Here is a 14,853-nt window from a genome sequence, read left to right on the forward strand (position 1 = left end):
GATTTTGAAATTTTTCTGAATTGTTAGTGCCTATTTCATTTATTTAATGAGTGAATTACATAAATAGTACCTAGTCTTTATTTTATATTGTTTTTGGTACTTATAAATTACATTTTTGGTACCTGATGTAATTTTCTTTCCAAATTACCCTTTAAACAAATATATGTTTCCATTTATGTCATAAAGGGTATTTTGGGCAAATATAAAATTAGTACTAAAAGTGATATTATAATAACTTCTCTCATTCTCCTAATTCTTTATACTATTATTATTAATCAATATTAATATTAATATTAATATTCATTGTTAATATTATACTTAGATATAATTATAATTATATCTAATTATTATTGTTATAATACTAAAAATTGATAGTAATTAATAAATAATTGTAGTATAATTATATAAATTATGAATCACATAATATTATGTAATAATTATTATTATTATTTTACATTAAATTAGTAACTACTCAATATAATCTTAATAAAAATTTAACGTTGTGAATTGTATTCATAATGATATAAAAAGTTGAATATTTTTAGTTAGGTGTTTCAACCTTAAAATGAATATAAAATAATTTAATAAAAAATATTCAATTTATTTAATTACTTTAAATAATTAATTTAATTAAGTATTTTTTTTTATATTATGAATACAATTAGATGTATGTATAAACCATTAAAAAGAAAGAAGAAAAAAGAAGGAAAAAGAAATATAAACTAAAGAGAAAAAAGATAAAAGAAAGGAAGATAAAATACTAAAAAGAAAGAAGAAAATGAAGAAAAAAAAAGAAGAAATTAAAGAAGAAAAAGAGAAATAAGAAAGGAAGAAAAAATAATCACATATTTCGTACTATTTAATGAAAATTTCCAAAAATATCCTCCATGAAAAAAATCACATATTTGGTACCTAGGGTTATTTTTGTCACTGGATACCAAAAACAATATAAAAATAAAGATCAGGTACCATTTATGTGCGAAAATGAAAGATCAAGTACCATTTATGTAGTTCACTCTTATTTAATATAGATGAAAATCAAGAAACTGGTCATGAGCAATTGCATGATAACGGACTGCATCAGTGTAGAAACAAGCAGAGATTAAACCGTGTCTCAATATAATGGCAATGGCAATGGCAAAAACATGAGAACATGCTAGTGATAAAAATAGCTCAATCGATGAAAGAAATCCTAAGATCCAGTTTATGTAGAAGTGAGAATAAAATTACAGCCAAGTTAATCCAATGAGCAAATTAAACAGCCTGGGTCTCTCCTGCAACCCATACATCTATAGAGAAATTATGTGTTCGCGATCAGCACCGTGGCTAATGCAGTTTTCTACAGTTCTCTATTTCCCCGCGTTTATATATAAAGTAGAAATGAACATGATTGAGCGGGGTGGAATGACAAGCACCAGATAAAACCAACATTGACATTCGGTTATAACTGATTTTCAGGCCATCTGTTGGGATTTATCTGCAGAATCTTGGAGAAAAGAAATTGGCGCATTCCAACCTATGATGTATATTCAAACGCTTGTGGCGGTGCAGGCTCGTCATCCACTGCCATTGACGAGGCAGAGCCCTGCTGACCGGTGGCTGGTGCACCAGTAGCATTTGGTGCTGTGGATGAGAGTGAATCGGTCAAAGCTAATGCCTCAGGTTCACTTGGGCGAAGGTCTTTTAGCAGAACAAAGCCTGAGGGTGCTGACTTCACCGGCACATATCTACTGTCTGTAAGAAACTTGATGAATTTTTCTTGGGCAGGAATCACTCTAGCCGGGTTGGTCAAGATTTCAAATGATGGCTCAGGTTCAGCCTTCTTTTCTGCGGCACTATCAATCTGGTAACATAAGACACAGAAAAGCTCAAAGTCAGCAACTTCACATGTTCACCGTTACAAACTCTCATGGCAACCATATATATATATATATATATATGCATATACATACAAAAAATAGGTGCAGATGATATCACCACATGCATCATCCATATACCAAAGAAAAGGTAAGGAAAGAAAGCAGATTACCTGCATAGAGTCGCCATCTTTCTCAGTTGCTTTACCCTTCCCAGAACTTGGATCGGCCTTCTCAGCATTTGCTTTCTCCGCATCTTTCTTACTAGCCCTGGCCTTGGCTCTAGCCGATGTTGATAAAACTGCTGTAGGTAGCTTAGCAGCTGAAGTAGTGGTAGGTACAGTCGTAGGCTTCGGGTACTCAAACAATGATGGCTTTGCGTGTGATAGGAACTCAAACTTCGGCACTTTCAGGTCATTGTTCAAACCAATCAATGCAGTTGGTGAAAACGCCAGACTAATGAAATATATAAGTGGGTACCAGTACCAAAACTGACTGAATACAGCCAGGCCAACAACTGCCGTGATTTTATCATGCTTCGACTTTGAAAGCAACTTGATGGTCACATTCCTTCCACCAGCATCTAGAATTCCAGATGCTAAAATTGCACCCATCTTGCTCATTGTGTCTTCATGTTTGTCAAGGATTATTTTCTCCAATTGTCGCCTATGAACAAAAGACAATGTAAGCTGAAAGAATACTAATGGATATGGTTAAGGCGTGAAGATAAGCTAAGTATACCAGTATAGTCAGAATAATACCTGAACTGACCAACACGGGAATCACTGGCTTCACTGGTTTGCACCATCACCATTGCCATTGCAATTAAAGCACCTTGGCGGACAAAGTCAACAACATCTGATGTCAAAGGCTCTAGCAATGATATGGCCTCGCTAAGACCAGTACCTGCACAAGAAATTCCAACAGCTAGTGCAGCACCATAACGAACATGTGGGTTGTATGACTCTGATAGCAGCGAAACAATTCGAGGAGTCTGCATTTTGTGTAAGTGTAAATAAAAAAATTAGTCATGATAGGGAAGAACACTTGCTTAGCACTTAGATCTAAGAGGAAGCAAGATAGACAAGTTTAGCATCCCATAAACACAATTTTCTCCCTTGATTTTCAAGCAAAGTTAATAAACAACAGATTAGCAGAAAGAACACCAAAGAAGGTACCAACCTGTTCCGGATCAGAATATAGAACAAATCCAAGGGCAAGAACAGCAGTCCTTCTGACATCATCACTCACGTCTGATACGGCAAAGTGCAGCAGTTGACGTATGGCCTTATTGTTTGCTGTTCCCCTGTATGCTAATGCCAGAGCATACATTCCACCATAACGCAAGATAGGGTCTTGATCTCTAGTCATTTGCTCAATCAGAGTATCGGCTTCTTCCTCTCTCCCGTAGACAGTAAGTGCAATACCCAATGCCAAACCCCTGCCAAAAAGCAGAATGAAATAAAAGTAAGGAACAAAACATTACATGCAGTAATATGTTTACTAGCCTTGAATGGAAAATCAATAATTACCTAATAATCTTCTCATGCTGCGTCTCATGAGCATAAGCAAGCATTTCTCCAGCTTTCTCGCTAGCAGTTCCAACCATCAATAAACCCATACTTATACCAGCAGCCTCACCAGCAACAGCACTGTCTGTGTATAAAACATTTTTTATCTCATCAAAAATTTCATCATCTGCCGTGCCTAAAGCCGCCAGACCAAGACCGAGGCAGGCACCATGCTGAATAACCTGCACCATTTGTCAATTTCCAGCATTTAGATACTAAGTCATATAAAAACAAGAGTATAATATCGCTAAAAAGATCAAAGTACAAACCTCAACATTAGTACTACGCAAACTCTCTCTGAGAAACTGTTTAATGCCCTCCCCATGATTTGCATGGATTAAACCAAGAGCATACAGAGCACCACCTTCGGAATAAGGGCTACCACCACTACCAGCCCCACCTTGTGGTAAGTAAGGTGCCATTAGCGATCTTCCTTGCTGCAAATGACCTCTGTGGATAACCCCAAGTCCTGCAGTAGCACTAAACTTAGCCCAATTTGTTGCCCTACTCAGCCAGTCCTGACACACAATTAGTATGGAGTATTAGGAGAATAAATAGTACATAGACATACGATTATGATTTATGACTAATGAAGGAAATATTTATATAACTCAGATTCAGCCAATGGGTACATACCAGATTCTCGCGAAGAAACGTGTCTACAGTTGTTCCAGCATGCATAAGAGCATTGGCATATATAGTTGCACTGTGGCAAACACTATTTCTCATTTCAACAGATTGCTTTATCGTCTTAAGAATGAGAAGATCTGATCTGAAAAGAGAGAACAAATCCAATATTTATTAGACCACTTCACTTTTACTATGTCAGAAGAAATCCAAGACTAAGAACAAATTAGTGAAACACCTACTTGTTATGGCCATGTAAAAACTGCAGAGTCAACTGTATGCAAGTCTCTCCAGACAAAATTCCTCTCATTTTCGTTAATCTCTCATCATAAGCAGCTTCACGTGGATCGGAACATGTTGCACTATCATCTGCTTGAGTCACATCTGTCATCTGAACCTCCTCTGATACAACGGCATTACTGCCAGTTGCAGCATCAGCGACTGTCGCAGCATCAGCTACTGGCACAACATCTGGCTGCGCAGACTCGGTCTGCTTTGACTCTGAAGGCTGCAACTTCTTGGCATTAGGGAGCTGATCTCGTACCTTCAAAAGGAAGGCTTGGTGTTCATTCTCCACTAGATCAAATGCTATTTGATATGCCAACAATGCATCATCTGCATTTTCAGATCTTAGGAGTTTCTCCAATATGGTTGCTACACCTTCGGGCTCATCCAAAAACATTAGGCGCTGGCACATGCTCAAGAAGTCAGGTGAGGGCAATTGTTGATATATCTTGACCAAAAGTCGGAACACCTGTTTAAGTTGAAGAAGAACACGGATATCATTTTTATAAATCTATTACACATATAGCTTCCATAAATGCTAAAGACTTCAGCCATTAACATATCTCATTAATTTTGGCTGCAAACGTAACTATCCAATGGGCTCAAAAAAATTCACCTCAAGGCGATACTCTCTTCTATATATAAAGTTATGAGAGACATCAATGCAGTAATTGATAGTAGAATGAATATTGTCACTCTTTATAACTGCTTCCTCAAGCTTATCCAATCGTCTGCATTCAATAGCAACTCCTATAGCTTGTTGGTATTTTCCATCAGCAATACATCTGTAAAAAAGGAAAGAAATGGCAATACAAAGTTATGAATTGAAACCACATAGCTATTGTTAGTAACATGAAGATGTCAATTGACGTACTTATCAAGCATTCTCTCCACAATTGCCTCCAGTCTAGGGTCAATTACTGCTGATTCATAATTTGCCTCAGCTGCTTTAGTCTTCAGACTAGCATATTCATCAATTGCTTTCGCTGAGGGAAACAAGAAGATAACAAAAAGCAAGAGTTTAAGTGAAATAGTGAATATCACATAATATCAAAGGGAAACATTGAAAATTAACTTCTTACCGAGAAGAGTATGAACATAGTCAGAATCCTCTGACACATCAAACTGGTGATCAGCTCCCAGAGCATATGATAGTGAGTCATTAAGTTCACCAAGATAATAGAAAACCTGGTGGGAGAAACATATGTACAATGTGAAAGAAGACAAAAGAAACTAAAGGAGGTAACAATTTATCATGCTTCAAACAACACTTCACCTAAAAAGTGTAATTTCTAAAACCAAACACAGAGGAAATGGCTATAAGTGTAACCATATTATACCTTGGAAACAAGCAAGGCAGCCAGATGCCTTTGTTCGAATTCTTCATCTTCATATAAACTTTCGCTGCAGTCATATTAGATCATATCATTAACTCAATAATTACAGTCAAGAATATACATATACTGACTTGATCAAAACTGAATTCCAAGACAAATTCAAACCCAACCAAATCTTGCTTAAATATCAGGTATTAATAAGTGACTAAAGATCCCAAATGGTAAATACTCATCAGTAAATACCAAGGTACAGATAGGACATGCTGGTTTATGTCTAGTCATTATATGGATGCAGTTGCTTATTTAGATTCATGAACATAACTTAAGTTTGTGTTGCTACCTATACTGTTGGTTAGGTTACCAATACCATCTATTCAACTTTGGAAGTCTATCAGACCTAATGCCTAAAACTAAACCAATCAAAAAGCTGTAGCTCAGCTCACTGAATTCCCTCTAATTGATGCTATTTCTAGAATTCAGGGACTACAATACATCAGAAATTCAAGCATATCCCATCAGAAAATCAAACATGTCGATCATCATGCTGTAAAGAACATAACTTTACTAAAAAGGATCACAACAAACGTCCCAATTTTCAAATCAACTCGACCAACACAATCGCAATTCTCGACAATGTGAAAACAAGAAGCACAAATCAAGAGAGAGAAGGCCCAATTGATGCAATCAGATGAGAATAGGAAAGAAAGAAGGAGAATACATGATCGGGACAGAGGTGGAGATCTCCGGCCAGAAGTAGGTGACAAAGGTATTGAGATGCGTGAGCGCGTGTATCTTGAGAGCGGGGTGGGTCTCGTTCAGCATCGCCAGTAGCCCACCGGCGCAGCTCACCGTCGTAGCCATTGCGCAGAATTAGGGCTTTCGATCGACTGGGATTTGGGGTTGAGGGTTTTCCTTGAGATGCGATTGATTGATTCAAAGGCGAAAACACACAATCAAACTGAAATTAAATTCGTGTTGCATTCTTGATTTACCTGATTTGGGCCCTTATAGTAGTGTAAGATATTTGGGCCGGTTGTATTCGGCAAGGCCCAATTTTCAACTTCCTTTAATAAAAATCACACCGTCAAAACGAACTTTTAAATATGTCAATAATTACTCGAACTTAACAACTTTATTAACACATCATTTTACATCATTAATCACACCATCAAAACTTTTAAATATTCTATAATTACTCGAACTTAACAACTTTATTATTGCACATCATTTTATTAAATACTCCATATGAAAACAATTTACATCATTATTACTATATCAAACACATTGTTTTACTTATACTTTTCTTAAAAACATGAACTTTTGAGATAACATGAATTGCAAAATTGGTAAAGACAGAAAGAAAAAGTGTGTTGGAGAATAAAAATTTTCTACTATGACAAAATTTTGTTGTTAAAGAACGGAACAAAAAAAAAAAAGAGTTTCTATTATTAAGAAACGTAAGAAATATAATACTTACATGGAAATTTGATATTCTACAGTTAAATACTTGAATTTGGAGGGTATTTTGATTTTGCACACGTTAACTTTGAAAGATGCGAAGAAATACATGAATTTAAAGTTTATTTTAATTTTATGAGCAAAACCCAAATATACAGCTTTCATAAAGTTTTTTCAGCTTATATATATATGCTACTACTACTACCTTTTAGTTTAATTGTGAAGCGATGGATGATATGCTTCATAATCAAAAGGGAAAAATAGTATGTGCGAGTTTGCTTACGATAGAGTGGTAATGTCTGAGGTTAAAAGTTTTGAGTCTGAATTATGTTTCACATCATGTGATTGGCCTATAAAAATTGTCCAACTTATCACAAGGCATAATATTAATTGCATATTAATTAATTTGATCAAAATTAAAAGTTTAGTCCAATATTTGGAAAACGTTCCAATAGTGATCCCCATGCTTCGATTGCTAAGCGACAGTTGATTCAAAGGACTCTTTCTATAAACAATGTAATTATTGAAACAAACAACAAATTGACAAGCTTGAAAACTCCACCTAAGTTAATGATAAAATATGGTATCAACCCTGTCAATAACCTAACTATGCATGTTATTATAAGATTCTTATATTTGTAGCATCGGAATACTTAATTAATATCACTAGTACTATGCCTATATATAAAGACATACAACCAATAATTGCTTAAACTCTCTCTTAGTTTTAGCTTTAAAGTTGAAGAAAGAAATGGGTGTAGAGAGCAAAGTATTCACATATTCTGATGTCTCTGCACACAAAACTTCTGATGATTGCTGGGTTATAATCAATGGAAAGGTATTTATATATTTTTTCTTCTTTTTCTCATCTTCTTCTGTAATTAATAATTGTGTCTATTTTTTAATTACATGAAAGCTTATTTCGGGTTTGGTGAATAAAATAATTTAACTCCCAAAAACCTTTCGTTGGGGAATTTACTAACGAGCAAACTCCATTTTCTATATTGAGCTCCAAAACATTTTAAATATTTACAATAAAATCAAAGCTGGAGATGAAATTAGACTCTGCCTCTAGTGTGCAAAAGTCAACTGGAGTAACAGTAATTAAAACCTTGTATTTTGTTCTAGACTTTGATTAAGTGGTAACTAGAGGTGGACCTCATTTTCTGTGTGTTATAGAGTTAGAAAGTTTGGTAGTAATAGTTTTTGTACCTTTAAAAAAAATACTATAATGTACAATCATTGTGTACTTAATATTCTAAAAGAAAATATATCTATGATTATGGCAGCATGGGGTCAATTATTTGTTTGGATCACTAAACTTTGTTAGATGAAAAACATATTTATTTTAGTGAAATTTATAGCAACATATGCATGATCTCTTAATTTTTATCGATTCAGTATTTATGATGCCCATGGGCTGAATGAGCGGTTTGGGCTGGATAAGCTTAGGCCTAGTTAGAACAGAATTGTTTTGACATCTCTACTTATACAAATGAATAGTACTTATATTTTATATATGTAGAATATAGCAATTGATCAAGTTAGGAATTGATCACACCTTTGTAGAATATATCTAAGTATGTTTGCTTGTATATACATGTTTCCATATCTTGAAAATGAAATACAGGTCTATAATGTAACAAGCTACTTAGACGAGCATCCCGGCGGTGACGAAGTCATACTGGGACAGGCAGGTACGAGTCGTGCGATAATATAGTAGTGTAAATTAACCCTTATTTACTCATCATAAAATAAGCAAAATGAGATTTTAAAAAATATTGTTATTTTTCTAGGTAGTGACGCAAGTCAAGAATTCGAAGATGTAGGACACGGCAGTGCTGCAAGATTAATGTTGGATGAATTCTACGTTGGCGAGGTGGACTCCACCACAAAAGTTGAAGTTGTGGATTCGCCACCCGTGGTGGCCAAAGATTCCGGCGTCAAGCCGGAGGAGTCAACTAAGTTTCTTCATTTTCTGCTTTCACTTGGAATACTGGGATTGGCTTTTGGGGTTTTACTATTCAACTTCTCAAGATGATTATATCAATACTCTCCTTTGCTAGGAAAAAAATTGTTTGAAATAAATTTGTACTAACTGATATTATTGTTTTTAATATATTCCTATTCTACCTGCTTTAGAGTTAATATTATCTTAACACCCCCACCCCCACATGGCCACACACTGAAGAGTGCATAATTGCAAAAATAAGCTTACACTAACCCATCAATTTGGAATCCATCGAATTTGATATTTTATTTTTCTTGGAAGATGTCAAGAAAGAATTGGAATGGAATAAGATCGATTTATATATATATATAAAAAAAAAGTTCACTTTGTATTATTTGACTTAACTTATATGGATATCCATTGAAATTTGTCTTCAATAATTATATTCCTACCTATGGAGTTATTATTAGATTAATACACGTGAAAATGGTTCGAATGAGTTCATCAAATAAAATTTCTAGTTACATCTCTTATATGTGATAAAGCTAAAACGGGTTAAGTTTGATAGAAGGAATTATAGACCACAAAATTTGATCAAATTTTGTCTAGTCTTATAATGTTTGAATTAATCATGTTCTCAATTAAATAACCGAATATTAAATCATGGAATTACAATTTTTCTCATTTAATTAACTCACCAAAGTATAGAATGGTGTCTTTTAATTTGGTGGTGCTCAAACGATGCCGTTTCAGTAAAACAAGTTTTTTTTTAATAATATGATCAAATTTTAGGATTTTGTTGTTTATTATATCTCTCTATAAAATCGAAATGAATGAAACTAAAAGTCCAAAATGTTTGTAAAAAAGTTGCACGCACAATATATGGAGCATTGCCATGTCATTTCTAGGTATGCATGTGACAATCCCCTAAATAATGGAACCCTTAGGAAATTACAATTAATGTTCATGAATGCCAACCACCAAACAATTCGATAAAGTCCACAAAAATTCAAAGCTAATTAATTATGAAGTCATTAAAGTCTACTGTGACAAATACTATCTTGCAGTACAAAATTAATTACTAACTTTATTCTTACTCAATCACTTCTACTCTATTAATTGGGACAATATTTTTTAAGGTTATAATTAATAGTAATGGTTAGTGGAAACTTGTTAAAAGCTCAAACTTAGATTCATAAGGTAACTAAATTGATAAATGAAAGATTTAATAATACACATAAGTACATAATTAACTACATTAATGGATGTTATTAGTACTTTCTTTTTATGCATATACACTTATCTTACTTTATAATTTTTACATTACATTTTCGTGACCAAAGTAAAGGAAGTGGAAAAGAAGATTTCGTAAAAGCATATGTTCTCCTAGGATTGTCTTTGATGGTTTAAATTATGATTGTAGGAGTATATTATATATTCCTTCAAAATTTAGTACCAATAAAACGTTTGCCTAAGCCAACAAGACTTTTATTGAGATTTAATATTTGTGTACCTAGCCTATTTAATTGTAGCTTTCAATATACGCAAAGCTAATTCAAATTATACTTTGTTATTTTGAAATATCACTATTGATAATTACTAGCTACTATTAACAGTACTATATACTATTCCACAGTATTTGGCGTGAAAATACAATGCAGTTTGACTCCCATTACTTAAACAAACTTTGACTTTTCGTAGATATAGTTTGATTAAACTTTGACTCTATCCATTTGGCTTGTAATATATTGTTTCAATTTTTCAATCAAGTGATATTACTTCCTTGATGAATGGACAACATTGTTTAATTCGTATTTAATTTTTTTACTAGCATACCAAATGTAATTTCACACAAAAAAAAAAAAACTATCATAGAATAACTAAGAGCAAATCCAAACTTAATAGTAATCTTTTAGCTAATTTTTAAGCTGCGAGACAAACAAAAATTTAACCAATTTTCATGAGTTTTTATCAAGTTGCTATGTGGCTCTTAATTAATCCCAACTTTCATTATTCTTGCATGCGACGGACTTTCCATTTTGCCATAATTGAAGCAAGTTTGGATATTATCCGTTTCAAATCAAATCACTCAATTTATTATACACAACGCGCAATGCTTTTCATTTAATGCATTTGAAATATGTAGGCAACTATACATTTCCATAGAGCATTTGAAAACCAATTTATATATATTTTTTTATTTATAAAACCTAACGTATTTAGCAAAATTTCGTGAAAAATATCATTAGTTGGCTCACGCCCACGTCTTCAAAATTATCCTATACGAATGCTCACTTAATAATTGATACTATATATGAAATAATTTACTTAAATGGATAAAGTTTTAATAAAATCACAATCATGTTGCTATCCGCCTTACGATCAAAGATATATTGTAATGTAACATGTGACAGGTGAAAGCTCAGTAGTAGATTAGCTACAAACACCATGAATTATTGGACAGTACGTACTAGCTAGCTAGGGAGTATAAGCGTATAACTTTGTTGCCCCATTCCGGATGTTTGCCCAAACTGAACAAAGTCGAAAAACGAAATTTTCTGGAAAAACTAAATCTGAACTCGACTGAATCGTCCAAAAATTTAAGTCGAAAATTTTAAATTTGAACCATGAAAATCAAGTTGAACCAAAAAAAGCCAAATTGCATAAAAATAGCAAAAAATCCGAAAATTCAAAAATTATTTTTCTAGAACATACAAAAATAATAGATAAGTAGTACTAGTATAAACAACATATCCAAAAAATTAACGTGAAAATCCTAAACCTATTTTTATAATATTATCTTCATTTTAAAATATGTATATACAAAAATAAATTTCAAATTTTGAGAATTTTAATGTATACAAGCCAAACTGAACCGAACCGAAATCTGAAAAAAAATTAAACAGAATTTGGATCAAACTCTCCATAACAAAATTTTATGTATCACATTAATAGCGCTATTTCAATGAAAATTATTACTACAATGAATACAAGTACTGTGATTGCTTAGAGTTCGGGATGGAAAGTCAAGAGTCATGATTCGGAGAAGTAAATTTGAGACCAATGTCGAGTTAGAATGAGCAGGGTGACAGTTGAGGGTAATAACTCTCAAACTACACACATTTAATTCATATATGCATTGTGAGCTGTAGCGCTGAACCTACCATGTGCACAGCATCTCCACCATTTGTATTATTTTTTTAAATTTTCCACTTCTATAAGTAGGGTCGGATTATGCATCACTTTTGCATGCATGTAGTGATTAGGGTTTGTCAGAAAATAATGAGAGGAGGGTTTTCGAGTTTGTTTGTTGGTTTAGTGGTGGTGGTTTTGGTGGTGGAAAGTGGTGTTGTTTATGGTGATTTGAAGGAAGAGAAGTTCTTGCCTAGGGGCCCTCTTTTGGGGAGGAGGATTGGAGGGTTGAAGCATGGAATCGGTGGGCCGGGGTTAGGTGCTGGCGTTGGAGTTGGCATTGGCGTTGGCATTGGCGTTGGCGGTGGCGTTGGTGGTGGTGGTGGTCTTGGAGGAGGCGTCGGTCTTGGTGGTGGGGGTGGTGCTGGTGGGGGTTTAGGTGGTGGTGCGGGTGGAGGAGGGGGTTTAGGAGGTGGTGCAGGTGGAGGAGGGGGTTTAGGAGGTGGCGCTGGCAGCGGATTAAGTCATGGAGGAGGTATTGGGGGTGGCATTGGGCATGGTGGTGGTCTAGGAGGAGGAGCTGGGGGTGGTGGTGGACTTGGAGGTGGCGCGGGTGGAGGTGGAGGACTTGGCGCTGGCGGCGGATTAGGTCATGGGGGAGGTCTTGGGGGTGGCATTGGGCATGGTGGTGGTCTAGGAGGAGGAGCTGGGGGTGGTGGCGGACTTGGAGGTGGCGCGGGTGGAGGTGGAGGACTTGGTGGTGGTGTGGGTGGAGGTGGTGGACTTGGAGGTGGTGCAGGTGGTGGACTTGGTGGTGGTGCGGGTGGAGGAGGAGGTTTGGGAGGTGGAGGTGGACTCGGAGGAGGTGGAGGACTTGGTGGTGGAGGTGGAGCTGGTGGAGGACTCGGTGGTGGAGGTGGAGCTGGTGGTGGACTCGGAGGAGGTGGAGGACTTGGTGGTGGAGGTGGAGCTGGTGGTGGTGCAGGAGGAGGGGGTGGCGGCTTAGGGGGTGGTGGTGGTATTGGTGGAGGTGGAGGTGGAGGTGGAGGTTTTGGAGGTGGGGGAGGTTTTGGTGGTGGCCTTGGAGGGGGCGGCGGCTTTGGTGGTGGCGCAGGGTTCGGAGGTGGCGGAGGGCACTAAACTTAGTCATTTGCAACAAGTGGTTGGTTGCATAGTGTTTAAAATGGCATATCATATATGTTTAAATTCAAGGCTTTGCCTTTTGAATTTGTGTATTTGTTTCAACTGTTTCGACTTGCATATGAAATATTTTATGTTAATGTTATTCATGAAAACATATGTTGTTTAACTAGCTAGGGTTCAATCCACATTGCAAATCTCCCTAGAAAGAGCTATTGATACATGCATTGAATTGTTTGTATATATGTATATATAAGGCATATATAGAAAAAGAAAAAGCAAATGTCCTATTCTCTCTGAAGGTTACGGCCCTGAACCAGCCCAATGAACAACACGAGGTCCAATTCTAGTCGTCGTCGTCGCAGTAGTAAATGAATTTCGAAATCAATAGTTAAAATAAATAATTAATCAAGAGAATAATTATACAAATATATATTTTTTCATATGAACATTGTGGCATATTATTTGATATAGCTAATTTTCATAGTTGAAACCAGTTGCCATATAGTTAAGGATACAATTTAACCAAACGCAAAATTTTAGAAGCCAATTACATCAAATTAATTCAAGAATTTCAAAATTTTGAATTTTAAATTTAAATATACATTCATATCCCTAGCGGCCTAGCCAAGCATAGCATTTAGCATATGTCATTTTTCCATGACGTAGAGAGACAAGCATCAATTATTCAAAATTTTCACCTTAGTCATAATTATCAAATCATGAGAGAAGTTGGAACCCACCTCTTTATGCGACAAATGCAAAAATCCACTCAAAATAACTTTAACACACTTCTCACTTTTTTGCACATCACTGAATTTCTGATTCTTCCAACACCCCAAAAAATGAAAATTAATGAAAATATGGCATATATACCAAATATAATCAAATTTCACAAATTTTCAAAAACACAATTATAAATCACGAGGTTTGCAATTTTCACAAATTTCTATGGAGAAATACACAATGAATCAATGATATGACAACCGATTTTAAAATGAATTTTCCCGTAGTATCCAGGGTAATTAGATACATAGTTTATTAATTGTATTATTAACACACTGCATATGTTGAAACCCTAATTAATGCATAAGACCCATATCCCCTCAACCAATAGGCCTTTCATAGAAAAACACACATGAAAATCAAATACAACCAGCATATAAATACAACCAGCATGAAAATCAAACACTAGAATAACATAATTGTCTCCATAAACTATATCCAAACAACTCAGGATCAAATCATATATTACAGTACCTTCAAATTAACAATCTGAGCATCTTCACCAGATTCCGACACATAATACATCAGTTCGACTCCGGATTGGGACCACTCGGAACCTCATGCTTAGCCGCACCATAGAAATCTTGATTTTTCTTGAACTTTTCATTCTTTGAAGAAGAAACAGTAGCTGTAGTCTCTCTCTCATCACTCAGCCTCCTCATCATGGGATCATGAGAGAGAGTAACCATTTCCTTAGAATCCGAGGAAGC

The 14,853-nt window shown here is 35.3% G+C and overlaps 2 protein-coding genes across 2 annotated transcripts; one reads left to right on the top strand and one right to left on the bottom strand.

Annotated features, from left to right (window-relative positions):
* Window positions 1-1,181: 1,181 nt before the first annotated feature.
* LOC125194065 (26S proteasome non-ATPase regulatory subunit 1 homolog A-like) lies at window positions 1,182-6,647 on the bottom strand. Its single transcript, XM_048092068.2, has 13 exons — window positions 6,395-6,647; window positions 5,680-5,743; window positions 5,422-5,527; window positions 5,214-5,325; window positions 4,956-5,124; window positions 4,297-4,808; window positions 4,064-4,199; window positions 3,697-3,945; window positions 3,389-3,609; window positions 3,039-3,297; window positions 2,618-2,850; window positions 2,030-2,522; window positions 1,182-1,843 (listed from the first exon to the last, which is right to left on the bottom strand). The coding sequence occupies exons 1-13, from the start codon at window positions 6,535-6,537 to the stop codon at window positions 1,517-1,519; spliced, it is 3,024 nt and encodes a 1,007-aa protein (XP_047948025.2). The 5' UTR covers window positions 6,538-6,647; the 3' UTR covers window positions 1,182-1,516.
* Window positions 6,648-7,851: 1,204 nt separating this feature from the next.
* LOC125196925 (cytochrome B5-like) lies at window positions 7,852-9,275 on the top strand. Its single transcript, XM_048095591.2, has 3 exons — window positions 7,852-7,972; window positions 8,765-8,831; window positions 8,931-9,275. Exons 1-3 carry the CDS (start codon window positions 7,886-7,888, stop codon window positions 9,173-9,175), a joined length of 399 nt encoding a protein of 132 aa, XP_047951548.2. The 5' UTR covers window positions 7,852-7,885; the 3' UTR covers window positions 9,176-9,275.
* The last annotated feature ends 5,578 nt before the right edge of the window (window positions 9,276-14,853 follow it).

This window comes from Salvia hispanica, chromosome 4 (assembly GCF_029641045.1).
Source record: "Salvia hispanica isolate PSC_SH4W2 chromosome 4, Shi_PSC_v1, whole genome shotgun sequence".
Taxonomy (NCBI): domain Eukaryota; kingdom Viridiplantae; phylum Streptophyta; class Magnoliopsida; order Lamiales; family Lamiaceae; genus Salvia; species Salvia hispanica.

Bases quoted from the DNA above. Each gene is read 5' to 3' on its own strand.
- LOC125196925 (XM_048095591.2), top strand. From the start codon at position 7,886: ATGGGTGTAGAGAGCAAAGTATTCACATATTCTGATGTCTCTGCACAC. The intron at 7,973-8,764 runs GTATTTATATAT...AATGAAATACAG, and splicing joins GGGTTATAATCAATGGAAAG to GTCTATAATGTAACAAGCTA. The intron at 8,832-8,930 runs GTACGAGTCGTG...TTATTTTTCTAG, and splicing joins AGTCATACTGGGACAGGCAG to GTAGTGACGCAAGTCAAGAA.
- LOC125194065 (XM_048092068.2), bottom strand. From the start codon at position 6,537: ATGGCTACGACGGTGAGCTGCGCCGGTGGGCTACTGGCGATGCTGAAC. The intron at 5,326-5,421 runs GTAAGAAGTTAA...TGTTTCCCTCAG, and splicing joins CTATGTTCATACTCTTCTCG to CGAAAGCAATTGATGAATAT. The intron at 4,200-4,296 runs GTAGGTGTTTCA...CTCTCTTTTCAG, and splicing joins TTTTTACATGGCCATAACAA to ATCAGATCTTCTCATTCTTA.